Raw genomic sequence first — 27,923 nt, 5'->3', positions numbered from 1 at the left:
CCCGGCGCAGGGGGCGGCTGACGGCGGACACGCTTTCTCTCTCTCCCCGGTGTCACCGCGCAGGAGGAGGAAGGGAGGGACGGGAAGGCGAACCCCCCCTCACACACACACACACTCACACACACACTCCATCCTGGCTATTTTTACCCCGACGTGGATATAAATAACGCGGGCGGGCGGCGGGGTTGACAGCCGCGGAGGCATCCTTCACAGCCGGCCGTTCAGAGGTGAGTTCGATCGGCTCCATCCGCGCCTCCCGGCTCCAAGCGGCGGGGATTACTCTCCTCTCCCGCGGCTGGGGAGCGACAAGCACCCGCTGCACGGAGAACTTTTTTCCCTCCTTACCCCCCGCGTTGTGGATGAACGGTGGCGTAGCGGAGGAGCGTCTGTTTCCCCCCCGGGTGTTAGCGACCCCCGGAGCCGGCGTGAGTGCGCAGTTCATGACGGGAGGACGGGTGAGTGAAGCGGGCGGTCACCCCGGGTGTTACGCAACGGGGGTAATTAGTAGACGCCCTCCCCACCCCCCTGCGGTGCTCGGTGCGGGTTTTAGCGGGGGAATGTGCGATGTCCGCCGGCCCGTCCCCCCTAGTCGCGTCTCCCCGCCCCTCCGGAGGCTTCCGCCGCGGCGTAGAAGCGGCGTTCCCCCCCTTCACCACCACCGCACCTACCGTAACCGGTGCGCTTAGGCTAGTTTTTAGCTAACAAACTTCACCAACTAAGCTAATTTTTAAGCTAATAAATTTACCATCCAAGCTAGTTTGAAGCTAAGAAATTTGTCAGCTAAGCTAGTTTTTAGCTAGCAAACTTTACCAGTCAGGCTAACAAACTTTATCCCCTAAGCTAGTTTTTAAGCTAACAAACTTCACCTGTTTAGCCCGTTGTAGCGAACAAACTCAACCGGCAAAGCTTTATTATTTAAGTTAACAAACTTCACCGGTTTAGCTTGTTTTAAGTGAACAAACTACCACTAATTCGCCGGTGAAGTTTGTCAGGTGTGATTCCCCCCTCCTCCGGGGAGACCGCCAACCCCTCCCCGTGTTTCGGTCACGATAACACGGATCGGGTGAAGGGGGGGCCGCGGAGCTAATCCCCACCCTCCGCTCTTGATGTTATTTTAACAGCTACTTTACGGATTAATTACTACGCGCTCATAATGACGCCTGGTCGGTGTTTGTGTGTAACGGGTGTATTCCGGGGTCCGGTCGGGAAAAAGGAGCTTTATTTCGGGGTTGCCGCCGCGGAGCTCGGCTAACGGACCGCTCCGGAGAAAAGCGGGGTCTGGTTTAACCGGCGCTCTGTCGCTCCATTTGCCGGTCGCTGATTGGCCCGCGTCAGGAGGGACAGCTCTGATTGGCCGATTCGCCTGTCGCTCAAAGGCTCGTAAGCCCCGCCCACCCCGTGGAGCTGAATTACAGCTCATCTGACAGAGAAGCTCCGGCGGCGCCGTGACACCGAATCCCGGCCGTGGGCTCCGGTTTCCCGCCCCACCGCGTCCCTGCGACCTGCTCAACTATCCCGCGGTGCAAAAGGACGGGGGGGTGAGGTTGTGGGAAAACAAGCAACTCATGCAAACACAAAAAAAAGTTGCACCCGAATGGAAATCCTGGTGGATTCCCACTGCGTGGGGTCTCCACGTCCGCCGCCACCCGTGTCTGCGTGGGCTTCCAAACACATAATAACGGTTTATTAGCGTGTCAATAAGACGGTGAACGGCTGTCTCCGAATGACATGTGAATGGATGGCTGTATGTTTCTATATGAGGCTCTGTGATTGGTTCAGGTTGAACCCGCCTCTCGTCCAATCACAGCAGGGATAGGCTCCTGCAGGATTAGCAGTGGAGATGTTTCTTGGACGAATGGATGAAAAACCTGGTTCTGGTTCTGGTTCTGGTCCTCACACCCGCTGCCGAATCACCTAACGTTCCCATGACATACCATAATAGTCAGGACCAACCTGCTGTCGAATCACTTCAAGGAATAACCTCTCAAGTGATTCAGTGCTTTTTGTTCCTTCTCATTGGAGAATGTGTGTCTGTCCACTGCTTCGCCCTGTGTGTGTGTGTGTGTGTGTGTGTGTGAGTGTGTGTCTTCACAAAGTGAAACCCAGGCGCTTAGATGTCGGCTTGACCGAAACGAAAATGGAAGGCGGAGGAAATTGCTGTCGCGTCATCCAGTGGTGGCTGGGAAAGGTGTGTATATGTGTGTGTGTTCTGAAACATACACACACACACACACACACACACACACACACTGAGGCCAAGCGTGGCAGCGGGATTAGCCGGCGGCGAGGTCACCTCAGGTTCACCTCGGGGATTTTTTTAGGTATCGGCGAGGTGGCTCACTCTTTTGTCTGAACCCGTCGCCATGGTAACCGATGATGGAAACAAGTGTCAGGCAGATCGGAGTCAGATCCAGATCGGACATTCGGATTAGCGATTCAAATTAAAGATCCAGATTCATTCAAATCAGAGAGTTAAGTTGATGATCCAGATCGGAGAGTCAAATTAAAGATTCAGATCAAAGATTCGAATTAGAGATTAACATTAGAGATACAAATTCTAGATTCATATCAGAGATTCTGATTTTTATTTAAATTCCAGATTCGAAATGATCAGTTTTGCATCAAGTGGTTGGATTGTGTACTTTCAGCGCAGCACTGGTATGAAAGTACTGAATCAAGTACCTTCTAGCTTCTTTTTGGCAAACCAGTGTGTGTGTGTGTGTGTGTGTGTGTGTGTGTGTGTGTGTGTGTGTGTTGACCAGCCCAGTGGGGTCATGTGACTCGTAGCCCGTGATGGTTAAACGTCCTCCGTCCCCTCGTGCAGGAGGGGGGTTGGGGAGCTTCTTTATCTCCGGGCTGCAGGCATGCAGGTCGGAGCAGAAGCTCCATCTGAGGAGGAGCTGATGAACGCAGTTATGAGATGAAGGTCTTCACCCTGATGGCCGCTGAGTCGGAGGCTCCTCGGGATTCATCTGGTCGTCTTTACTCCTCAAAGGAGCGACCGGATGAAGGAGCTTCTTGTATTTTATTAAAACTGGGCCATCCTTGCGGCAGGTCCAGTCCTCAGGGGAGATGTTCCTCCTCCGCTTCGATAAGAAACGAGAGACAGCGGCTTCCTGGGCCAGAAGAAGCCCGGAGATGCCTTCAGCCAAGGGACCAACACCTAGACTTTGCTCCAAGGTTCATTTTGAACCCCCATGCTAATGCTAACGTTAGCAATAATCATATGATTTGATGGACTGCGGCGCTGGAGCCCATTACAGCGCATTTTAGTGGGGAAACATCTTGTCGAGGAGATCCTCAGTTTGTCAGATCCACATTGGACATTCAAATGAGTGATTCAAATTAGAAAGATTCGGATCGAAGAGTCAATTAAAGATTCAGATCGAAGAGTCAAATTAATGATTCAGATCGGAGATTCGGATTGGAGAGTCGAATGATGCAGATTGGAGAGTCGGATTTTTGATCCAAATGAGAAATTGATATCAGAGATTCAAATTAGAAAGCCAAATCAAAGATTCAGATCAGAGAGTCAAAGTAAAGATTCGGATTGGAGAGTCGAATAATGCAGATTGGAGATTCAGATTTTAGATTCAAATCAGAAGTTGAGGTCAAAGATTCAGATCGAAGACTCAAAAGATTCAGATCGGGCATTCAGATCGGAGAGTCAAATAAAAGATTCAGATCGGAGATTCGGATTGGAGAGTCGAATGATGCTGAAATGAGAGTCAGTTTTTAGATTCAAATGAGAAATAAAGGTCAGAGATTCAGATTGCAGAGTTAAATTCAAGATTCAGATCGGAGAGTCAAAAGATTCAGATCGGACGTTCAGATTGGATATTCAAATTAATGATGCAGATCAGAGAGTCAGATTTTAGATTCAAATGAGAGATTGAGATCAGGGAGTCAGGTCCAGATTGGACATTCAGATTGGAGAGTCAAATTAAAGATTCGGATCGAAGAGTCAAATTAAAGGTTCAGATCGGCGATTCGGATTGGAGAGTCGAATGATGCTGATATGAGAGTCAGTTTTTAGATTCAAATGAGAAATTGAGGTCAGAGATTCAGATCGGAGAGTCAAAAGATCCAGATCGGACATTGAGATAGCAGAGTCAAAGTAAAGATTCAGATCGGACATCCAGATTCTAGATCAGCCACCTGCCGCTCCAGGCTGGGAGCAAACACAACCTCCAGGATTCAGGACTCCCACTCTTTCCACCTCCACCCAGGTGCCTCGGTGAGACCCATCCAAGGTTCCCGATGTGAAGGAGAGAATTGAAGAACTTTCTCCTCCTCCCACATTGAATTCACAAATCCCTCTGATGTCTTTATTCGGTCTGAGAACATCGCCCGGAGAACATCTGCAGCTTCTCACTTATGTAAATCCCCCTCGCCTCTCAACTTCATCTATATATTCAAACAGGAGCGTATGCAGATCACAGCAGAGCAAAGAGTGAAGTTCCAGAGTTCCCTTGTGGTGGGGCTGCACAGCACCTTCTCCTCACTGCCAGGAGTCCCTGGTTGGATTCCCTGAGGAGGCCTTGCTGTGTGGTGTCTCCATGTTCTCCTGGTGTCTGCGTGGGTTCCTCTCGCAGTCCAGACACATGCAGGAGGTTCACTGGAGACCCTGAATTGTCCAGATGCGGGAATGAGAGGGCGGATGTTGTATGCCTCCTGAAGAAAAGGGCCTGCGGACGGAGTTTTTGGATCCCATTTTCAAATCGGGGTTTCCGTGTTGTCGCGTAGCAGCGGTGGTGCGTGCTACTCCTCGTAGCTCACATCATTCATGGTTGTGTTTGCTCGTTCTATGGCTTTTTTGTGCTTTTTTTTTCAGTAAGCTAGCCTCGGTATGACCCCCAAAAAGGGTTTAAGCTGGTTCTAGCGCTGTCAAGAAGACGTTAAGAACTTCAATCGATCTGAAGAAGGAGATAATAGCTGAATGTGAGAGCGGTGTTGGTGTCACAGACCTCACCAAGCACTACGACACAGCCAAGCCAACCATCTGTACCATCCGGAAGGACAAAGATGAGCTAAAGACGGCTGTGATTGTTAGCTTGGCTTCATGAAAGCTAGCTCTCTGGAGATAGCGTTGGTGTTAGAAAGGGTCCCCTATGCCAGAGGGCTGTACTTTGGCAGATTTTGCAAAGGAAACGCTGAGTACAAGTACTGGCAAGAAGCGCAAGAACACCAGAAACACTGCAGTAATTGGGTGATCTTTGATTCTTCTCTGTATCTTTGCCTCAAATAAACCCATCAAGAGGTTCCCAAAGAGTGCAGCTTGTTTTTGGTCGTGCTGTACGTCCCCGTATGTGTCCAGACTGGAGGAGAAGCGTTGTAGACGATGAATGAATGAATAAGTTCATCAGTGTAAACATAATACTCATCAGCTCCCTTCTGAGGGGGTTGATGTTCACACCTGCGAGGAGCTTGTTGTTCACACTTCCCACGCTGAAGCACGACCCTTCAGAAGCAGGTGTCTCCTTATGCCTCTGAATCCACGCGCTCCGTTTTCCCTGACGTCCCCAAACCTTCTCTAGCAGGGGTTGGATCCTACATCGGTCAGCTCGCTCCCCTCCCTGAGACTTGGCAAGAAAGGGACATTCTCAGGACACCGTGCACCCGAAGCTCCGATCATGTGATCTATGATGTGGACCAACGGTGACCGGCAGTGACCTTCGTGTCGACCTCCTCTACCTCCTCCCCCCTGGGTCTTCTTGCCTTTGCTTCAAACTCTCTCATTTGTGTTTCGGTTGACGTATGTTTGTCTCTTGTGTCCCAGGCCCTGGAGCCCCGGAGAGAGGCGGGAAGACGGAGGACGACTTCTTTCTTTTTTCTCGACAGCTGGGCGGAGAGAGGAGAAAGATGCCCAAACCGGTAAGTAACCGGCAAGCACAGGCCGGCCTTCATTGGACCTCCAGCTCCACGGAGTTCACGCATCTTTTTGGAGATACAATCACACTGAGATGGTTCAGACATACAGGCTGGAGGGATGGTGAAGATCAGGGTAGAAGGATGCTGAGGTTGAAGCTTCCAGGCAGGAGGACTTGAGGAAGACCAGAGAGGAGGTTTATGGATGGAGGGAGAGAGGACAAGAAGGTGTGAGCGAAGAAGGTTTAGATGGAGGCACAAGATTGGCTTCGGCGACCCCTGAAGGGAGCAGTCGAAAGGGAAGAAAAGGGGAGTTCACGTATCTTCATCAACCACCTCCACGTCCGCTGGCTCAGATTTTCCATGGCGCGCTGTCGTCCTACCTCCCACCGGGCCTCTCCCTGAGAAGACATTCAAATACTGGCGTCTTCACAGCGTTGCTTGCGGTCTTTCAAACAAACACTCCAGATCGGTTGCCTTGGAGACCCCCCAGTGGCGTAACGGTGCATCAGCTGACATGTTCCGGGTGAAGGTGTTGCAGCTATAGAAGGTGGAGCTGGGGTACATGTATCTGGGCCGTTCTGAGGCTCTTCTTCCCCTGGAGCTCACACTGCTACCCCTCCTTATTTAGAAGGTGCAAGTCCAGGGTAGTTCTTTGACTCTGGCTCAGAAGAGTCCTGGTCGTTGATTGGTGGCCGGTGTGATCCAAGACATGGCCCGTATCTGCACGTGTCGGGGGCCGCGTTCCCGTCGCCGGCAAGCGCCGGCTTTTTGGGAAAACAGACGTCACTTTGTGAAAACCGTCCTGTCGCTGAGAAGAGCAAACACAAAGGGGCCTTTCTGCACTCTATTTTTGGAGCCGGCACACTGGGAGCTTTCAGGTTGCCAGATTCACACAGGCCGGGGGGCGGCGGGAGGGGGTTTCAAACCTACGTGACCGAGCCATCACAGCACTCGAGGCACGTCAGTCGCTAATGTGGTGCTCTCCACATGCTTTAAAGGCCTTTTACTTCGGCGGCCCGGGCCAGGTATGCTTCCTCGCGCCAGGCTACCTCAGAAGGCCGTACCGTCTCCAGAACCGGGGTTGTTTCTGTTCTCCAGCGGGAACCGAAGCCGAGCTGAAACGTGGAGGGGAAGGGAGCGCAGAACGTCAGGCAGGTTCTAATCCTGCCTCCCCGCCCGCAGTCGGGGATTGTTCCCTCGGCCATCAATCTCAGTAATGGGGAATTAGGCCGGGCCGCTTCCTGGAAAGAGCCGAGGGACACGGCGGGGTTGGGGGGGTGAAGAGGATGGAAGATGGAGAGTATGATGAGATGGAGGGAAAATTGGGACCAAAAAAATCTGTTTCTGCTTTAAAGGGACTTGAGAGGTCATATTTTTGGGAGTACATGTATTTCCCAGGAGGGAGATCGATTCCTGCTGGTGCCACGTGGACTCTTTTTATCTTATCAGTTTGTCAGAAGCCCCTTTCTCACTGTAGGAACTTTCTGCGGTTTGTCAAACCTTTTTGGAAGCGAGTCCGTTTCTTGGTGCATTCAGACAGCAGAGGAACCAGAAACCATGTTCTTGGAACCATTTTCGCTTCCAAAGTCCTTTCATGGTTTCTGAGGAACTCATGTGTAGGCCATTGGTGGTTACCATTTTTAAAAACATTTTAGCCCAAAATAAGTAGAGTTAGCACATGGCTAACGGTGTTCTTCACACAGCGATAAGATAAAAACAGTTCAACCCCCGGTTATTATTCCCGTCGTGAAGAACAAAAACCCTATGGCGGCTTCCACCTCCACGTCGTCTTCCTCTTCTTTGGCGTTGTTGTTTTGTCGCATCTGATGCACCACACCGTTCCTGTGGGAATGCAACACTGAAAGGCTCACCTGGTGGAAGCTACTTCCTGGAATGAAACTTGAGCTTTACGCTTCTTGGAAGTGAGCTCTAGGAAGCGCCGACTGATGCCCCTCACGTTCCTGGCCTGTCTTGTAGGCCCGCTGCTCACTAGAACATCCAACCTCCAGGATTCAAATCTCCAACGGGTTCCGCCCAGATGTTTGCCGAGGTCTGGAGCGAATCCTTTCGGATCTGCTCCCCGGAGTGACCTCCAAAAGTTGCGCAGTGGAGAAACGACTTCTGGTCTGGAGAACATACTCGTGAGACTTCTTTTTGGGGACTCGCAAAAGTGTTTTTATTCCCAGCGGACCACAGTCCACAGGGGGGAGAAGACAGAGCGGCACAAAAGGTGGAGGCACTTTGTTCATATCCAGCCGAGGAAAACGAAACCCGAGCCGGCCTGCGGGGGAAACTCCTGCTCTGGTTACATCAGACCCGCCGCTCCGGCCCGAAGCCCCGGCAGGAAGCATGCCAGCCCTTTCACTGCCCCCGCCCTCCCGCCCTGGCAGCACTTGACTGTCACAGAGGCTGGAAGTACCAACCCCAACCCCCACCAACTCCACCTTCACCTTCACCCCCCGGGGCTTCTTTTAATGACAAATACCGAACAAGTGAGCCAGTGAGCTCCTCCATGTCTCTGAGAACAGACGACCTTCAAATGCACAAAGTCAGGCATCGGAGGCAAACAACCCCCCCTGCAAGAAGCAAAGCACACGCACTCCTAGCCAAGTTAAAGAGGGGGCTGGTCTGGAGTCAAACCCCGGGGCAGCGTTTTAATGGTTCACCTCTGCCTCTGCATGGTGTCCCCTGGTATGTGATCCTCCACTCCGCCGGCCCCCTCTGGTGGAAGCTGCAAAGGAGAGGGCCGGCGGTCCGGGATGGGGGTCTGGGGTGGGCGGGGGCTCGGTGTCGAGAGGCCGACTGTTTTGCGGACGAGATTTAATCGCGATAAGAGGGGAGGAAACGCAGTGAAACACCTCGCCTCCGTCTTCGTCTGGTGTTCCGCCAGGGTGGAGGGCTTTGTCCGGACGCTCACTGAGCGGAACTCGATATTCGCCCCGCCTCGGTTCTGGCGTTGGATGGCAAACTAGAGACGCCGACTTTTAATCCCGGTTTAAAGAGAGTAAAAGGCTTTTGATCTCCAGAAGGTGGTTTCCCTTTCAGCCTGATGGCACGAACGCAAGTTCAAGATCAATTTCGGGGGGGTAAGAAGGCAGAATCTCTGACGTTGAAGCACCAGTTGCAGATGTAGCCCAGGTCCTACAGGATCCATATCATTCCATTCATTCCTGCAGGCCTGATGATGTTTTCATCCCTTCACAGCCCCAGCCAGCAGGGGTCAGACATGGAGGTTCACCCCCTCAGGTCCAGACTACTCAAATGTACTACAATATTTGTGGTACTCCACTTAAATCACCTTTTCACGCCTCCAAAGGGCTCTGAAGTGAGCGGCATTCACCTGTTCACACCTTGAGGGCGGCCGTAGAAGGTGCTAACCAGACCATCTGGAGCTCCTCAGGGTTTCAGTGCCTCAGCCAAGGACACTTTGGCATGCGGAAAGGAATTGGGAACCAAACCTCCAACCTCTGGCCTGATCTCAGCCGCCCCTGTTGATATTTGGGTGTGTCAACATCCAACCCGCCCTTAGAGCTGGAGGACGACGTCTCATCTTCTCACCATCGATGCGAGGTTTGGCGCTGCCGCTTGAAAAGGCGCCCCCAGAGCAGCTTGAAAACGCCTTCGTCTCCATGGAGACGGGGAAAACAGGGAAGAACCGGCGCGCTCAAGAAGGTCACAGTCGGTTGCCATGTGTGCGTGGGTGGACCACAACAACAATGGCAGACTCTTTAGTGCTCAAGAGCACTTGGACTCCCTTGACTTCTAGTCTACATCTTCTTGGACTTGTCCCTCCTTGTAGTTCAGAGTTGCTCCAAGAAGTAGCTCCACCTGCTTGCCACTGCTGATGTTTGCACTTGCTGTAGTTCCCACGTTTGTTACTGGCCCAGAGACAGGAAGTGTCCTCATGTTGTAAATCACAGCGCCAACTACTAGCCTAGCATGTGCACTATAACGTCTCTGTGCACTTGGGTTGTTTTGGTCCAAAAACAGTCCACAAAGTCGTGTCCCATGTTCTTCTGCACGACCTCTTCCTGTTACCCTTTTGGAGTTCCGTATGAACCTTCCGGTGCCAACGTCAGGCCGAGGAGAACCGGCAAGCCCAGATGCTCTCTGATGCCCCCCATCCTCAACACGAGCTCCGAGGAGGTTCATCTTCATCTCCTCTCGGCTCCAGATGTTCTTTTTTGTTCTCCTTCTTTGTTTTCAAAGTCAGGAAGAGACGAGGATCAACCGTAGAGAATAAATCATCCAGCACCCCGTAGGCTGTTTAAGGAGAATCCTTTAAAAGACATTGATTTCCCTTACGCCTGAGGTAGTATCCTCCCCAGTGGTGTGTGTGTGTGTGTGTGTGTGTGTGTTGGATTTAAGGAGTTTTTCTGTTTGAATGCTCGTACTTTATTTAATTGCACCTGCTTGAGCTGACAGTATGCTGGTGTGTGCTGGTGTGTGTGTGCTGGTGTGTGTGTGCTGGTGTGTGTGTGTGTGTGAGCATCGGGAATGCTAATCCAGGGTGTCGGAGGTGGCGAAGCGCCTTACATTATTGATTCATAGCGGCGTATTGCACATGTTGCCCCTCTTGTTGACGGAGTCCCCAGGGGGCGGGGGCGGCAGGGGGGCAGCAAGCCCGAGCTTGAGGCTTTAAATATTGCAGAGGACCATTTTCATTTACATAATGGGAATTATCCAAGTCACTAAATCTAATTAGAGGCAGGGGGAAGGAGGGTGCGGAGTTCACCACTCCTCCACCTCCACCGCCAGCTCAGGCCCCTGTCCTTCGGACGAAGGTCAAGGGAGAAAATAAACACGATGTAAGGAGTGCTACTTCTGCAACCTTGAAGGGAGTTTCGCTGCTGCTTTTCCCGGCCGTACGGCTCCTAAGAGGCTGCTTTGAGACCAGAACAAGAAGGCGTGGAGGAATGGGTGAATGGATGGATGGATAAGGGAAGAGATGGTTAGATGTATGGATAGGCAGTTAGGTGCATGGATGGGTAGATGAAGAGATGGAGCATGAACACCTTGAAGACGGTCATGCGCACCAAGGTTGCAGTCGGTTGCCAAGTACGGGTGGGTTGACGAAAACAATACTGGCTGAGTCTAGAGTACTCAAGAGTACTCCGGAGTACTGTCACGACTCCCTGTTTACGTCCTCTTGGACAAAAAAGTACTTAAGAGTACTTGAGCTACCGTGACTTCTAGCCTACATCCTCTTGGAACCGGCCCTCCTTGTAGTTCAGGGTCGCTCCAAACGGTAACTCCACTTCATTGTCGGCCCGTTTGAATAGTCCACCGCTCGCAATTGCTGGTGTTTACACTCGCTGTAGTTCCCTCATTTGTTATCGGTCCACAGAAAGGAAGTGCCTCTCTGCAAAATGACAACTACTGGCCTGGCCTGTGTACTACAGCATCTCTGGTGTTCCCCATAGTGCCGTGCTTGAAATACCAAAAGACCCAAAGTAAACAGGCCTACTTCTAACCTTCATTCAAGGCCGAACTTCGAGGTACAGGGAGGGTCTCAGGGGTTCAATGAAACTCCGTGCACAGAGGAAGTGACCTTGGGCAAGCTCCAACACCTCGATGAAGGAAAACTAGAACAATGACACCTTCTGAGAGGATTGTATCGCCGCCGTGTTTGCTTCTCACACATCCAGCAGTTGTTGTGAGCCTGGTGAAAGCGCAGCATTCAACGGAGGTTTCGCTCCCCTGCCGCTCTGAAGGGAAACATCCGCCCATTCAGCAGCTGAAGGCTCCAGCGTTGTTTACCAGCAAGTTTTAAAACCAACCGTGTTTATGTATTCGGTTGAATAATCGGCAAAGACATTTTTATTATTTCAGCTTTACAAATTTAAGCCAGATGGAAAGGTCTCTGTTTCTGCCCTCCTGTCTGAGGCCAAGATGTCCTCCAGACAGTCCCTTCAGATTCTGCGCTCTATTGCATGGATCGGCAAGGCGTGTCGTATTCCGACCTTCTTGCCCTGAACTTCAACCCGTTGCTTCACCACGTGAAGAACTCCAGCATTAGCTTACCGTGACCTTATTTTGCCCAAACATAGGTGTTCTTCTACAAGGCCTGGAAACCCCTCGGTAGCCTAACAGGCCAGAAGAGTTTGGACCTCTTCGTCACTCCTTCGCTTTGACCACGATTGATTTTAGAAATGGCGCTCCATGGACTGCAGGAAGTGTCTTGCAGTGGCCGTGGCTTGTGAGATCTACCAAACACCTACGTCACATGAGGAGTAGGAGCTAAAATGGTTCTCGGAACTGGGGTTCCTGGTTCCTACTCTGCCCAAGTGCATCTAGAAATGTCCTGGTTCCTGAAGAGGTTCTAGGAGCTGCAAAAAGCTCCTCGGGGTTGATGTAAAGCCTCACTGGTGTCCTGACACTGCGCTGGATGCTTCACATCTGAATACATCTGCAGGGATCCAGGCAGATCTAGTGCACAATGACTAAAGCAGCTGATGGAGCTGAGTAGATTTGACTGAAATAGAACAAGGCTGGTTGTTGTTGAGCTGAGGAGGAAGTGAAATCGGCTGATGAGGACGAAGAGTGTCGGGGGCGGAGTGAAAAGGAGGAGATGTGAAGAAGTAAGCGTTGCCCTTGTTGCCTTTATAGGCTGCTAACCAGCTTAACCGCAAACCGCTTTGAGCTACAGCCGTCTGAGTCCACACACACACACACACACACACACACACACACAGGCCACAGATAGATGGATGCTGCGTAGGAACACACACATCTCCACCTTCACCACGTGTTAAGGGGAACACACAGGCAGTGGATGATGCTGGTAAACACAGCAGCACGTGGCTGTACTTGTGGCCTGGTGCTTCTGCACTGGGTATTTGTGTAGAAGAGATGATCTCAGTTCTTATCAGAGGCTTCACTCCGTCTTGAGGAACGTGTCTGATGCCTGTCCTGCTCGGAGCTTCTGGCGCCGCTGGATCTCTGGTTCAGGTCAAGAGATCAGAAGCGAGTCGCGACTTCTACGTTGATGACGTAGAACTGATGAAGATAACCTGGACTGTCAACGTCCAACTTTTCTCGCTCTCATTCACACCTGGAGACAATTTAGAGTCTTCAATGAACTGAGTAGCCTGTCGGAGGAAGTTGGAGAACATGGAGACCATGGAGGCCAGAAGCCAGGCTAAATCGAACAAGGAAACCCTTCTTGCTCTTGTGAACTGCCTTTGGAGAGCAGATAATGTAGCACTCCGTCCATGATGGGGTTCTTGACAAGCCCAAAACATAGACATGATACCACCCCTTCCATCCGTGGCCAGTCAAGCAGCTAAAGGTTAGCATTGGAAAACCCCCCATCTGGAACACCTGCATGTCCACTTGGGTCATTGAGAGGTCACTAGTATTGATCTGCTCTTATAAGTTAACCCTTTTCGCCCCCAAAGCAACCAATGCCTTCGGTCATCCGTGGCCTTGACCTGTCCTGCAGACACTACAAGTAGATGTACTGGTTCTTTGTGATGAATAACACATGAGCACTTGACGAGTCCTTCACTTGTCAAGTGCCCGTTGAACCAATAGGAGAAGGGCAGTCAGCGGACACACCGGGAGGTCTCCGTCATCAGCAAGCGTTCAGCTGCTGTTCGCCTGAAGACGTGTCCCTTCACACTCACCAGCAGGATCTATTTATGTCAGCTTCTCTGTGTGGCGGACAAAGAGTGTCCAACACCTTCTTGCCAATTAACTTCACATGAGCATGTCGGGCGGAGTCTGAGGCGAAGGAGTCACCGCTTGTCGGTCTTCATGGACTCAGTCCGAACTCTTAACGCTGACCTGTTCGATTCCAGGATGTCGAGATCTTACGGCACCTTTCTGTAAACAACCGTACATACGTGGTACTTCTTTGGAAATAGAGATTACCGTTGATTTAAAGGTAGATTAGGCGGCAGCCAGATTAGGGACGGGGGCTCGGGGAGGTTCAACAGAGCAGTTGGGACAAAGGAAGAGGTCACCTTCCTTTGGGATCATTGACTCCTCGGGAATGTTGTTCTTCAGACCCTTCATCAGAAGAGGTCAACAAGATGGTTGTCCTTGATGTTTGCAGATGGCACTGTGATATGAAGTGAGGGCGGGTGGAGGATCATCTAGACACGTTGAGGCATGACCTGGAAAGGAGGACGAAGGGTGAGGAGGAGGAAGAAGGTGGAGGACTTTAAGTGGTACTTCAGTCCAGAGCAATGGACAGGGTGAAGAAGAGGAGGAGGAAAGTGTGCAAGAAGGTAGGAGCTGGTGGAGAAAAGTGAAGAGTACGAAGGTGTTGCGTTGGAGGCGAGAGCAGCCATGGTGTCTGGTTTGGAGACACTGAGGAGAAGATGTGGAGGTTCCTCTTTAGGAGTGAGGAGGATAGAGAGCATCAGAGGGACAACACATGGTAGATGTTCCAGAGGGGGGATGGAGAAGATCTTGGTAGAAGGATGCTGAGGTTGGAACTGCCAGGCTGGAGGTCTAGAGGAACACCAGAAAGGAGGTTTAATGGACAGAGGAAGAAGGGACAGGAAGTCATCTCTTGGAAGAGGAGAAGGTTAGGTGGAGGTAGATGATTCTCTGTGGAGACCCTTGAAGGGAGCAGCTCCAAGGAGAAGAAGAGCAGAAGCAGGGTCACCTGGAACTGCTGCTTCTGAATCAACCGTCTTCCAGGATGTAAAGCATTTGCTATCTGAACAAGTTCATCCTCCACCCTGCCATCTGTGTGTGTGTGTGTGTGTGTGTGTGTGTGTGTGTGTGTGTGTGTGTGTGTGTGTGTGTCGGTTGGAACCCGTAGCCTACCGCCCTTGCAGTGGAAGCGTTATCAGCAAGGACGCAGGATGCGCTCTGAAGAGTGGCCATATTGTGTAAAGACAACATATGGCACACACACACACACACACACACACACACACACACACACACACACACACACACACTAACTCAGCTTGGGAGGGTGTGTGTGTTTTACCAGTGCATAAGTCATAACGAAACTCTGCAGACGGGTCAACTGTCCTGAAAGACGTAAACACATCAACCCCCCCCCCCCCCCCCCCCCCCTCCACACACACACACACACACACACACACACACACACACACACACAGATGGCAGGTTCCTGCCTGGAGATCCTCCTCAACTTCAGTCTCCATTGATAGAAACCCAGCCCTCATGTTGAAATCCCATGTTCTCCTTCCTGGGTTGAGGAGATGCTCAGGAGGCCTCCCTGAAGAGGTGCTCCAGGCACGGGTCCTCCAAGGAACAAGGAGCTCCAAGGGTTCCAATGTTGGGCTCTGAAAGTTCTGAACGTCTGCGAGCCTGGGTCCTGCTCTGCTGTCCAGGATGGAACCGTCTGGAGATCAGAGCTTGCTTTAGGTTGCTGCTTAGAACCTTCAAACCAAGACCTCCAACCGGGGACCTTCTCGCCGCCGCTCCACCACGGCGGGAACCCTGACGGTCTCTGCTGAGAAGGTGAAAGAAGCTGAAGGCACCCGCGTTCCAGATAGAGGCAGGACCTGAGCAGATGCAGGATCTTCTGGGGATGGTGGACCTCGAAACAGGAAGCGGCGTGGTGGTCACATGACCCGAGCGACGCTCTGACTTGGGAGCTCCTCTGCAAACATCTGGTTCAGCTCCTAGAAGCACCACCTCTGTGGACTTTCAGTCTTCTCAGACCAGGAGCTTCTCCTTCCATGTCCAGGTGTGTTAGAACATCTACAGCTGGAAGGAGATGCTTCCTCCAAAGTTCTGCTCCTGCTTCTGCTCTTCTAGAAGCTCCTCGCCTGGACTCTTCCTGCACCTTCTAACAACACGTCTCCACTCAGCAGCGACCATGAAGATCCTCAAAGCTCATGGGCACACACACACACACACACACACACACACACACACACACACACACACACACACTCCGCAGCAGCAAGTGGTGTAAACAACGCTGTCCTAATATGGTAACTCAAGCACGCGTGTGTGTGTGTGTGTGTGTGTGTGTGTGTTGCCTGCTATAAATACCTCCTTGCTCATAGAGAACACACACACACATACACACACACACACACACACACACATACACACACACACACACACACACACACACACACGGTGGTGCCGCCCAGGTTCCTTCACCTTGTCCTCCATCACTCCTCCTCTGGATCTTCTCCCACCAGGGAGGTCACCAGGTTCATGACCTGCAAGGAATTGTCCTGTGTGTGTGTGTGTGTGTGTGTGTGTGTGTGTGTGTGTGTGTGTGTGTGTGTGTGTGTGTGTGTGTGTGTGTGTGCGCCCCCACAGCTCTGCTTCCAGGTTTTTTTAGCCTCACTGTGACTTTGTGTCTTCAACATCTGGACCATCTCAGATGTTCTGCTCCATTAACCTGTGTGTGTGTGTGTGTGTGTGTGTGTGTGTGTGTGTGTGCCCAGATCAATGTGCGCGTCACCACCATGGACGCGGAACTGGAGTTCGCCATCCAGCCCAACACCACGGGGAAACAGCTCTTCGACCAGGTGAGACATCACACACACACACACACACACACACACACACACACACACACACACACTCTGGGGTCGGTTCTGGTTCTGGATAGACAAAGAGGTCTTTGTACAGTGTGTGTGTGTGTGTGTGTGTGTGTGTGTGTGTGTGTGTGTGTGTGTGTTGGGGAGGTTGAAAGGGTAGCTTTCTGTGAGGACCAGACCTGCTGGACCACAGGTCCAGATCTTCTCCTCCTCCTGTGGTTCCACACCATGCTGCCCCCTGGTGGTGGAACCTCCTTGCTGTCGAAGTGGACCTGGATCTTCTGAGTTCAGAAGGTCTCCATAAGCGTGTGAACTTTCCGCTGAGGAGCTCGCTTGATTCCTTGCAGGTGTCAAAACATCAACACCACCCTTGAGACGTCAGGAGGAACTTCCTTGAATCTTCAGCCGGATGTTCTCCCCCTGCATCATCTCCAGTGCTTTGCTGCTCCTCGCATCTCCATGCTTTCATGAAGAACCTGACGTTCACGCTGCCTTAAGGCCAGGAGAACGATCTGAGGACCTTTCACGCAGGGGTTGAGACCACAGATCCCCTTGCATGGTCTTCTGGCTGGACAAGATGTGATCAGGAGGCGGACGTGGTCGCCATCATCACTATCTTCTGCCGGCTTGTCTTCTTCACCGACCTGCCTGTGAATCTGGAGGTCCTGAATCCTGGAGCAGACCAGTGACCCCCTAGCTCCTTCCCACCGGAGGAACTTCTTCAGTTCCTCAAACCCTCTCAGGAACGAGGCGTTCAGACAGCAGAGGACTTTGGACCTTCAGCTCCAAGAACCACCAAGGCAGGGCCTTTTATGGTTCCATAGGTGCTTGGTGGAACTCCTTCTTCTGAGCACCATTTTTAAACCCTACCCTGGTCCCCACTCAGATGTTTTCTTGGGAAAAAATGGCCAGAAGCTGCGAGAAATGGGGCGACGAAGCGGTCCGAGCTGAACATCCGATAGGTCCACAAGTGAGGGTTCTTCACACAGTGAAGCACTTCAAGGAGAAGATAAGAAGACTTGAAGCCATCTGATCAAGCCATCCCGGCATACGGAACATCTCCACGTTGTCCATGTCATCTTCCTATTCTTCTTCTGTGGTTTGTTGGAGTGTGGAGCTGAAGGTACATGTCCTGCCCTCTGTGGGAATGCAAAAGCTTCCCTTGGAGGAGGCTACTTCTTGGTACCAGATTCACGCTGGACACTTAGAACTTCCCTGTCGGAAAGGAGCCATTGAGGATCCTTGGAGTTTGGAGGGCCTTGAGACTGTGGCCGAGCGGAGGCGCAACACCCGAGGATACCGGAAGCCTCCGGGCTCCATCCGGCATACCGTCGGGACGTAGACGCCATCGGATCCCGGCGTGCCGCGGTTCCACGCAGGAAGTCACATGTCCAGCGGTGAATTACCACTCTGTGATTTGAGGGAAAACATCTCCCGTCCGTGGCGACTGAGGGCCTTTTGATTCCCGATGATGCAGAATGAGATGAACGAAGAGAGGCCTCATTGATAGAGAGGCTCCCGGGCTAAAAATACTCACGCGCACAAAGAAAAAGGGGGTCGCCGAGGCTTTTCATTGAGATCCGAGCCAGAACGCCAAGGCACGTGAGCGTCGAGCCTCCGCTGAAGATCCAAACGCTCGCCCTTTCAAAGTGTCTTCAATGCAGCGTGCAAGATGTGGGCTTCCATGCCCGGTCAGATGTTCACTCTCCGTCGGCCGATCACAACGGAGTCATCTGATGACCCTTTCCATGGAGAGCAGGTCCGGACCCTGCTCTTCAAGGTGATCTACAGGAGCCCAACAGGAGCGAGGCGAGGAAACTCCCTTCTACCGGACAGACAAATGGATCTATCATTAGCGGCAACAGCTACATGCTTATAGCTGACATGATACAATAATAGCTTTAGCATGCAAAAGAAGTAGGCAGTTGATGTAGTTGGTCAAGTTCTGCCCCATGGGAAGCTGTCCAATGAGAGGGACCAGGGATTCGGGAGACGATTTGAGGTTACTATCAGGACTGCAGGATAGGAAGAGAGGTCCATCTGCAGAGTAAACATTGCTAACTATTAGCTCTCTCGAAAAGACATGCAGGCATACCGTGAAGGTTTTTTGCTGAATGGAAAGCAGTCGTTGGACAATCGGGTGATTGTGTTTGTCCAGCGGAGGAAGCTAGCATGACCTCATCAGCAAACAGTAGTGTTTACAGTAAAGTAGAGTGAGATCAGAAGAACCCCTCAGAAGCACTTCTTCTCTTACGCTACAGTAAGCTAGTGTGTCTGTAGTACAACACGCTGAAGCCTTACAAGTGAAAGCTTAACCTCCCCAGGAAGTAGACGCCATCTGAGACATTTAGAGCATCAGCATCGATTTCTCCATCCCATAGTCCCGGACTCTGTGTGTGTGATGTCATTTCATGGACATTCAGACTAAACGTGGTGATTTGAAGTTGTTCTAAAGAAGGGCAACAGGCGTCAGGGTGGCGCAGTGGTTAGCCCGTCCTCCAGGTTCCTGGTTCAATTCCAACTCCTGTGTGGAGTCTCCATGAGCTCTTCGTGTCTGGGTTGGAGTTCCTCCCGAAGTCCAAAAACATGCAGGAGGTTCTTTGGAGACACTACATTGTCCAGTCGTGTGACTGAGAGGGACAGTACTTGTATGCCTCCATATGTAGAGCCAGTGTGTATCGCCCCAATGGTTGTATGTTTGTGTGTTTGTCACCTCATCGGTCATGTTTCTTGCAGTCCAAATGGAACTGAGGAAAAGGTCTTCTGGTTGGAACAATCAGGCCAATGTTCAGCTGAAGAGGTCAAAGTTCTGCTTAGTAATGGAGTGGATGGAATGCTCTGTGTGTGGTTTCAGGTGGTGAAGACGGTGGGTCTGAGGGAGGTGTGGTTCTTCGGCCTGCAGTACACCGACAGTAAAGGCTACGTCACGTGGCTGAAGCTCAACAAGAAGGTGAGACCCAAACCACACTCTTTAAGATGATCTACAGAAACGCATTGCCCCCCCGGGGGCAAGAACTACCTTTTACCGGGCAGGAACATCGGACAGATCCCAGCTCAGTGTGGGCGGCCGTCTGCCTTGACAAAGAGAGAGAACAGAGATATAGAAAGCTAGTAGTGCTAACAGCTACAAGCTAATAGCTGAAATACTAAAATAGTAATTATAATAGTCAGAGAATGCTGGGGGTCAGCTCTGGTGGTTCATCATGGAAGATCTCTGGTGTCAAATGGTAGTGCAAGGCCTTGAATGTAGCCTACCGAAGCTTCTCCTCCGGACTCCTCCTCTGCGCCGTTCCCGGAGTGTACCGGCTGCCAAGGCTGCAGAGCTTCCCGATATTAGCAATCGCCGGTTCTCTTGAGTTCTCCATAGATGTCAGAGTCTGATGGATGACAGTGCCCCGAGTACTGAAGATGATTTAGCACAGGGACAGGCTGGTTCTGAGTTTCCCTCTGATTAGTCTGCGCGATGAGGTACTTTTGGAGCGCGCTGGCCTGCCAGGAACTGGCGTGAAGATAGAAACCCAGCGAGAACCGCAGCATCAGCACGCTTGGAGTTATCATTTTCACCACAGAAAGGGTATAATGTCCATGGATCCAGGATGTAGCCCTGAGGTGTTCCAGACGGCTGAATCTGGGGCACCTTGCAGGTTCCTATCTGCACCAGCACCGGTTCTTGAGACAACATGGCAGAACAACCCCTTTAGCAGATTCCTTAAATCCAAACCTCCGCAAATCTAAATCCACAGACCGTAGATCCTTTTTCCATCTTCTTAGAGAATAGCAGGGAATATAGCAACAACATCATGAAGAAACCACCATGTTTTGGGTGGTCTTCATGGAGGTCCCGGCGTCCTCCACCCAAAGACCACAAGCATACACCCCTTGATTTACAGATGGTTGTTCCACAGAAAGTACTATTTCTGACCCCTTGCAGTTGTTTGGTCTTCCTGCACCTCATTAGAAGGTGGGGAAGCTCAGAGGCGCTCGTTCTTCAAAGCAGAGGTCCGAGAGGTTAAAGGTCAAATGCCATATGCCGCAGGTGACACAGCAGGACGTGAAGAAGGAGAATCCCCTGCAGTTCAAGTTCAGAGCCAAGTTCTTTCCTGAGGACGTGTCCGAGGAGCTCATCCAGGAGATCACGCAGAAGCTCTTCTTCCTGCAGGTACTGTACCCGGCCCTCAAACAGAACGTGGATATCTGAATCAAACGAGTGATCTGAGTGTGTGTGTGTGTGTTTGTCCTCTCTGCAGGTGAAGGAGGCCATACTGAACGACGAGAACTACTGTCCTCCTGAGACCGCTGTGCTCCTGGCCTCCTACGCCGTCCAGGCTAAATATGGCGACTATAGCAAAAGTGTCCACAAGCCCGGCTACCTGGCCTCGGATAGGCTCCTGCCCCAGAGGTGTGTACGCATGTGCACTTAGCACCATTTATTTTGAAACCCTGGATGCATGCAGGTTCACTGGAGACCCAAGCATGTGAATGAATGAGTGAGTGCTGTAGGACCACTTGAGCTGGGAAGGAGGGGGTGAATAGTTATATGTCTCTGAGTTAGAGGGCAGGTAGTTGTATGTCTCCGAGTTGGAGGGGGGGCACTTGTATGTTTCTGAGTTAGAGGGCGGGTAGTTGTATGTCTCTGACTTAAGAGGGCGGTTGTTGTATGTCTCTGAGTTAGAGGGCGGGTAGTTGTATGTCTGCGAGTTAGAAGGCGGTTAGTTGTATGTCTCTGAGTTAGAGGGCAGGTAGTTGTATGTCTCCGAGTTAGAGGGCGGGTAGTTGTATGTCTCTGAGTTAAGAGGGCGGGTAGTTGTATGTCTCAGAGTTGGAGGGCGGGTAGTTGTATGTTTCTGAGTTAGAGGGCGGGTAGTTGTATGTCTGCGAGTTAGAAGGCGGTTAGTTGTATGTCTCTGAGTTAGAGGGCAGGTAGTTGTATGTCTCCGAGTTAGAGGGCGGGTAGTTGTATGTCTCTGAGTTAAGAGGGCGGGTAGTTGTATGTCTCCGAGTTGGAGGGCGGGTACTTGTATGTTTCTGAGTTAGAGGGCGGGTAGTTGTATGTCTGCGAGTTAGAAGGCGGGTAGTTGTATGTCTCTGAGTTAGAGGGCGGGTAGTTGTATGTTTCTGAGTTAGAGGGCGGGTAGTTGAATGTCTCTGAGTTAGAGGGCGGGTAGTTGTATGTCTCTGAGTTAAAGTGCAAGTACTTGTATGTCTCTGAGTTAGAGGGCGGGTAGTTGTATGCCTCCGAGTTAGAGTGCAAGTAGTTGTATGTGTCTGAGTTAGAGGGCAAGTAGTTGTATGTCCTTGAGTTAAGAGGGTGAGTAGTTTTACGTCTCTGGGTTTGAGTGCGGGTAGTTGTGTGTCTCTATATCTGGGCCTGTGATTGGTCCAGGGTGAACCCTGCCTCTCATCCTATCACAGCTGAGATAGGCTACCACCTCCCCCACCCTGAGTGCAGGATAAGCTTTGTAGATAATGAATGAATGAATGAATGTATAGATACATTATGTTTGTATCAATAGTGTGTCCATTTTCCCCTCAGAGTTCTGGAGCAGCACAAGCTGACAAAGGAGCAGTGGGAGGACAGAATACAGACCTGGCACGAGGAGCACAGGAGCATGCTCAGGTCTGTGTGTGTGTGTGTGTGTGTGTGTGTGTGTGTGTGTGTGTGTGTGTTGATGTTTGACATTGAGGTCCTCTTAAATGTGTGTGTTGGCAGGGAAGACGCAATGATGGAGTACCTGAAGATCGCTCAGGACCTGGAGATGTACGGTGTCAACTACTTTGAGATCAAGAACAAGAAAGGCACAGAGCTGTGGCTGGGGGTGGACGCCCTGGGCCTGAACATCTACGAGCACGAAGACAAGTAACACACACACACACACACACACACACACACACACACACACGTAAACAACATATTGATCAGTTAGATGGCATGTGTGCAGAAGTCCTGTCAGTGTGACCTTCTTTTGCACTTGAACACAAGGTCTTTCTCAAAGTCCATCTGATGGAGATGGTTCCTCTGGTGAAGCTTTAGATGGACTTTGTTTCCACCGTGCAGAACCTCTTTATGATCACGCCTCAGATGATGTTGCTGGGAAATTCCTCCTGTAGAATTGCGCTGCAGCTTCTTCTACTTCATAAGTAGGACAACAGTGCTCCCCTTGGGTTGACCATGTAGCTGCACCCTGATGAACCAAAAGATGGAGCTAGAAGGTCACAGACATGTTCTTTCCATCGAGATCTTAAAGTCTTTGTTATCACTTGTACCTCCTCAGGTTGTCCCCGAAGATCGGCTTCCCCTGGAGCGAGATCAGGAACATCTCTTTCAACGACAAGAAGTTTGTCATCAAGCCCATCGACAAGAAGGCCCCGGTGGGTGTCGGAGCTCTGCTATCTTTGGTCCTTCACGTTCCTCCTCTCTGACCTCCACCTCCACCCCTAGGACTTTGTCTTCTACGCCCCACGTCTGCGCATCAACAAACGCATCCTGGCGCTGTGCATGGGCAATCACGAGCTCTACATGAGGAGGAGGAAGCCCGACACCATCGAGGTGCAGCAGATGAAGGCCCAGGCCCGTGAGGAGAAGCACCACAAGCAAATGGAGAGGTAGGCGGGACCAACCTGGAGGTTCTGATGGGATTTTACTTCAAGAGTACTAGAATATCACTAGGGTCAGGATGTTCTTGCAGATATTAGGAAGATCTAGAAGACTCTCAAGGTAGTAGGAGGTGATAAAAGTTGCTAGGAAACACTAGAAGACTAGAGGGTAGTAGGAGGTACAAGGACGTATGAGAAGGTAGTAGGGTTTTCAAGGAGATTTAGCAGTACCAGAATATAGCCAGGGTCAGGAGGTTCTAGTCAGTACTAGGGAATACTGGAAGCCTCTAGAAGGTACTAGAAGATGATAGGAAGGCCTGAGGAGGTTGCAGGAGGTACTAAAAGGTGGTAGGAGGTACTAGAATAGATTGTGCTTTTAATCATCCCACAGAGGGGAAATTTCAAGAACAAGAAGGTTGTAGGAGGTACCAGAAGGTTTGTGGAGGTTCCACGAAGTAGCAGGAGGTTCTAGGAGGTACGAGTCGTCTGAAATGGTTGTAACCACGACAACAGGGATGAGATGGACGCCACGTCACCCAACCATCTGATGCTGCGCCCACTCTGCACCCACGCTCAGGAGTGTGTCCAGTACCTCCTTGTGGCCACTAGGGGGCAACACTGGTATAGCAGATGGAGGCGCCTCAGCTTCCTCAGATATTGGAAGGGTGTGGGAGATGCTAGGAGGTACTAGAAGGTGTAAGATGTTCTAGGAATTAGTCGGAGGTTCTAGAATGTGCTCTCCGGTTCTAGCAGAAATTAATATGTACTAGAAAGTAATTTATGGTACTAGGAGGTAACAGGTGATACTAGAAGGTACTTCATGGTTCTACGAGGTACTAGAAGGTGTAGGAGGTTCCAGGAGGTATATTATGGTTCAAGGAGGTAGCAGGAGGTACTAGAAAGTGCTTTGTGGTACAAGGAGGTACTAGAAGGTTCTTAATGGTCAGAGGAGGAGGTAGAAACTTGAAGGTATTTGGAGGTACCAGAAAGTTCTTTCTGGAGGTAGGAGGCACAAGAAGGTATTTCATGGTCAGAGGAGGAGGTAGGTACAAGAAGGTAATTTAAGGTTTCAAGAGGTACTAGGAGGTACTCAATGGAGGTAGGACGTACTAGAAGGTAGTTCCTGGTCAGAGGAGGAGGTAGGTACCAGAATGTACTTCATGGTTCAAGGAAGAACTACTTCAGCAGGGGCTTGTTGTGAAGCTCACAGAAGAAAGGACTCCTCAGATGTTTAGCTGAGTCTGATTCCAAGGGTGGGGGTGTTGGTGGACACCTGGTCCACCCAACTCAACCCCTCAGCCAATCACACACCTGGACTCTGGTCACCTGACACATCCATCTCATCACACAGGTGTGTGTGTGTGTGTGTGTGTGTGTGTGTGTGTGTGTGTGTGTGTGTGTGTGTGTGAGACAGGGCGCAGCTGGAGAACGAGAAGAAGAAGCGTGAGCTGGCCGAGAAGGAGAAGGAGAGGATAGAGCGAGAGAAGGACGAGCTCATCGAGAGGCTGAGGCAGATCGAGGAGCAGACGCAGAAGGCCCAGAAAGGTGAGGAGATGGAGGAGGAGGTGGTGGAGTTGGAGGAGGTGGAGGTGGTGCCTCCTGAGGGACGTGGCAGTCCACTGTCATAGAGCTGCTAGGCTGATTCTGTCTCCAAGGGTTCAGGTTCAAACTCATTCCACAACTGTAGGAGGTCTGAAGGAAACCTGTAGGAAGGTTTCCAGGAGCTCTGGTGGAGGTTAGGGTTCAGGTTGTCAGGTTGTGCATCTTTTGCTGAGGAACCTGAGCACTTCCTGCCAGGCGGAGGTCGCGGGGGTTAGAGGTGACTGGACTCCGACCAATCGGATGTCGGCTTCCTTCCCTCCTGACCTGCAGAGCTGGAGGAGCAGACCCGCCGGGCCCTGGAGCTGGAGCAGGAGAGGAGGAGAGCCAAGGAGGAGGCCGAGAGGCTGGAGCTCCAGAGGAGGGAGGCTGAGGAGGCCAAGGCTACACTGGCACAACAGGCAGCAGACCAGATGAAGACCCAGGAGCAGCTGGTAGCACACCTTTATACACCTTTATACACCTTCATGCACCTTCATGCACCTTCATGTATCTTCATGCACCTTCATGTACCTTCATGCACCTTCATGTACCTTCAGGCACCTTCATGTACCTTCATACACTTTCATGTACCTTCATGCACTTTCATGCACCTTCAGGTACCTTCATACACTTTCAGGTACCTTCATGTACCTTCTGGTCATGACTCTCATATGCAAAGCTTCTTCCACCAGGCTTTCATTTTGAAGGCCACAGGTGTTACTGTGCCCCCCAGCACCTGCCCCAGTTCCCATCGTGGTGGTGATAGTGCTGTTGTCATGGTGACAGTGTTGTCGCCCCGGTGACAGTGTCATCCCCATGGTTTCCACCTCAGGCGGCCGAGCTGGCTGAGTTCACCGCCAAGATCGCCCTGCTGGAGGACGCCAAGAGGAAGAAGGAGGAGGACGCCGCCGAGTGGCAACACAAAGTAAAGATGGCCGCCGCGTTCCAGTTTTATTTCCTCTTCCTGTGAAAGGGAGGAAGTGCGAGTGACCTCCGGTTCCCCGGCAGGCGCTGGCGGCGCAGGAGGACCTGGAGAAGACCAGGGAGGAGCTGCGGGCGGCCGTGACCTCGCCGGCGGCGCCGGAGCACGACGAGCAGGACGAGAGCAGCGGCGAGGCCAGCGCCGAGCTGCTGAGCGACGGCGTGTGCAGCCAGCGCAGCGAGGAGGAGCGCGTCACCGAGGCCGCCAAGAACGAGCGCGTCAAGAAGCAGCTGCAGGTAGGAGGCGGTCGCCACGGTAACCGCCGGCGTCCCCGTGACGGAGCGCCAGGCTCTCGAGAACCCGGCGGCGAAGCGGGAGCGGCGGCGCCCCTCAGGCCTAGCTTTACATGCTAACTAGCATGTAGCTTTTAAGGAGAAAGGTGGACCAAAAAAGATAACATCGGCACCAGAAGCCCCGCCCACTTTTGGGACCTCACTCTACTGTATCTTAAGATCTGGATCCTTCTCAGGAACCTTTCTCCCCCCATCTGATTGCCCAGAAGAATGAAAAAAATTTGTTAAAAAGAAAAAAAAACAAATAAGACGACACACAAATAAATAAATAGATAAATAGGTCCACCTGATGCTAAGTGCTGCTCCAGCAGGTTCTGAGGAGGTGGAGCGCCAGGTTCTCGAGAACCCGGCGGCGAAGCGGGAGCGGCGGCGCCCCTCAGGCCTAGCTTCACATGCTAACTAGCATGTAGCTTTTAAGGAGAAAGGTGGACCAAAACAGAAAACATTGACACCAGCAAGTTAGCACGTTAGCACCATCTCTCTAGACAAACGAGGACAAACGAGGGCATCTGTGGTTACGTTGCCATGACGATGTTTTTTGGTTCATGGAAAAATAGGATTTAAAAAAAAACAAAAAAAAAACTTTTTTTTTTTTTTTTTTTTTTTTTTACCCCTTAAGAGTTCCATTTTAAATAAAAGTGCCCCCCTCAAGCCTAGCTTCACATGCTAACTAGCAGAAAGGTTGACCAAAAAAGAAAACATTGGCACCAGAAGCCCCGCCCACTTTTGGGACCTCACACTACTAAATCTTCAGATCTGGATCCTTCTCAGGAACCTTCCTCCCCCCATCTGATTGCCCAGAACGAAAAAAAATCGTGAAAAAATAACAAAACAAATAAGACGACACATAAACCCCCCCAAAAAGTGCAGAAACGTAATAAAAATTTCCCCCAAAAAATTGTGAATAAGTAGATAGATAAAAAGGTCCACCTGATGTTAAGTGCTGCTCCAGCCTGTTCTGAGGAGGTGGAGGTGGCGGCGGCGTCCTTATCGCCATAGCAACGCCCTGTCCCCCCCCTCCCAGGCGCTGAGCTCGGAGCTGGCGGAGGCGCGGGACGACACCAAGAAGACGGCCAACGACGTCCTGCACGCCGAGAACGTGCGCGCCGGCCGCGACAAGTACAAGACGCTGCGTCAGATTCGCCAGGGCAACACCAAGCAGCGCATCGACGAGTTCGAGTCCATGTGAGGACGCCGCCTCGGCGCCTCGCTCCTCCTCCCGCCCCCTCGCCGCCGCCGCCGCCGCCGCCGCCGCCCCGGACGGAGAAAGACTGCAAGCTTCTGCAGCTTCAGCCTCGCCAAACCTCTGCCCCGCGGCGGTCGGCCAATCGCGTCCCTCCGTGCTTTCTTAAGCCCCGCCCACCCGCAAACAACCACCGCCATCTTTTCAACCGCGCCGAACAATGAGGACACGCCAGGGGGCGGAGTCATCCGAGCCCGGGGGCGGAGCCGCCTGTCACTAGGGGCGGAGCTGTCCACCTCTAGGGGCGGAGTCACCTGTCAGTAGGGGCGGAGTCATCCATCCCTGGAGGCGGAGTCACAACCCCCTCCGCCCTGCTGGTGGCTCTTAGTGTAAAGCTTTAAAACCTTCTTCTTCTTCTGTCAGACAATTTAAATAATGTTTTTAAGTCTTTAAGCCCCGCCCCCTTTCTCCCCCCCGCCCATCAGCTCAGTCTCCATGGCGACAGTTCTCCCCCCAGGACCCGGCGTCTGTTTAAAAGGTTTATTTTGCTTCACAATAAAGAGTGAATTTATACTTCCAGCTCTGCAGAGGCCTGAACATCTGGGAGGCATGAACTTCTTCTTCTTCTACTTCTACTTCTGCTTCTTCTTCTTCTGCTTCTGCTTCTTCTTCTTCTTCTTTCCGTCGGCGAACGGATCAGAGGAGAATTGATCGGACGAATCAACTTTATTTGTCACATCAATCAACACATTCACAGATTCATGTTCTGGGGTTCCACCCTCTCGCCCCGAGCCAATCAGAAGGTGGGGGGGGGCTCGTGTTGCCTTCACAAGGGGGCGGAGTCACGACAGGAAGCGCAGATCCACTTCCTGTCCGGTAAGCCCCGCCTTTGTCCTCTTTTTGGTAGTAATGCAGACGTAACCGTG

At 51.6% G+C, this 27,923-nt stretch overlaps 1 protein-coding gene across 2 annotated transcripts; it reads left to right on the top strand.

The window, feature by feature from the left end:
- LOC147233105 (radixin) lies at positions 1–27,576 on the top strand. 2 transcript variants are annotated; one of them, XM_086147634.1, is made up of 15 exons: positions 1–227; positions 5,780–5,874; positions 16,269–16,352; positions 19,219–19,314; positions 20,401–20,523; positions 20,612–20,763; positions 21,898–21,981; positions 22,075–22,221; positions 22,637–22,733; positions 22,804–22,967; positions 24,373–24,503; positions 24,831–24,991; positions 25,372–25,464; positions 25,548–25,757; positions 26,839–27,576. In XM_086147634.1, the coding sequence occupies exons 2-15, from the start codon at positions 5,863–5,865 to the stop codon at positions 27,001–27,003; spliced, it is 1,719 nt and encodes a 572-aa protein (XP_086003760.1). In that variant the 5' UTR covers positions 1–227; positions 5,780–5,862; the 3' UTR covers positions 27,004–27,576. The 2 variants fall into 2 exon arrangements, with proteins under 2 accessions (XP_086003760.1, XP_086003761.1); XM_086147635.1 differs by lacking the exon at positions 1–227 and adding an exon at positions 234–455.
- The last annotated feature ends 347 nt before the right edge of the window (positions 27,577–27,923 follow it).

This window comes from Fistularia commersonii, chromosome 6 (assembly GCF_037954325.1).
Source record: "Fistularia commersonii isolate RoL2024-O1a breed Wild chromosome 6, RoL_Fcom_v1.0, whole genome shotgun sequence".
NCBI classification, from domain to species: domain Eukaryota; kingdom Metazoa; phylum Chordata; class Actinopteri; order Syngnathiformes; family Fistulariidae; genus Fistularia; species Fistularia commersonii.
This window is presented reverse-complemented; position numbering and strand designations above follow the sequence as displayed.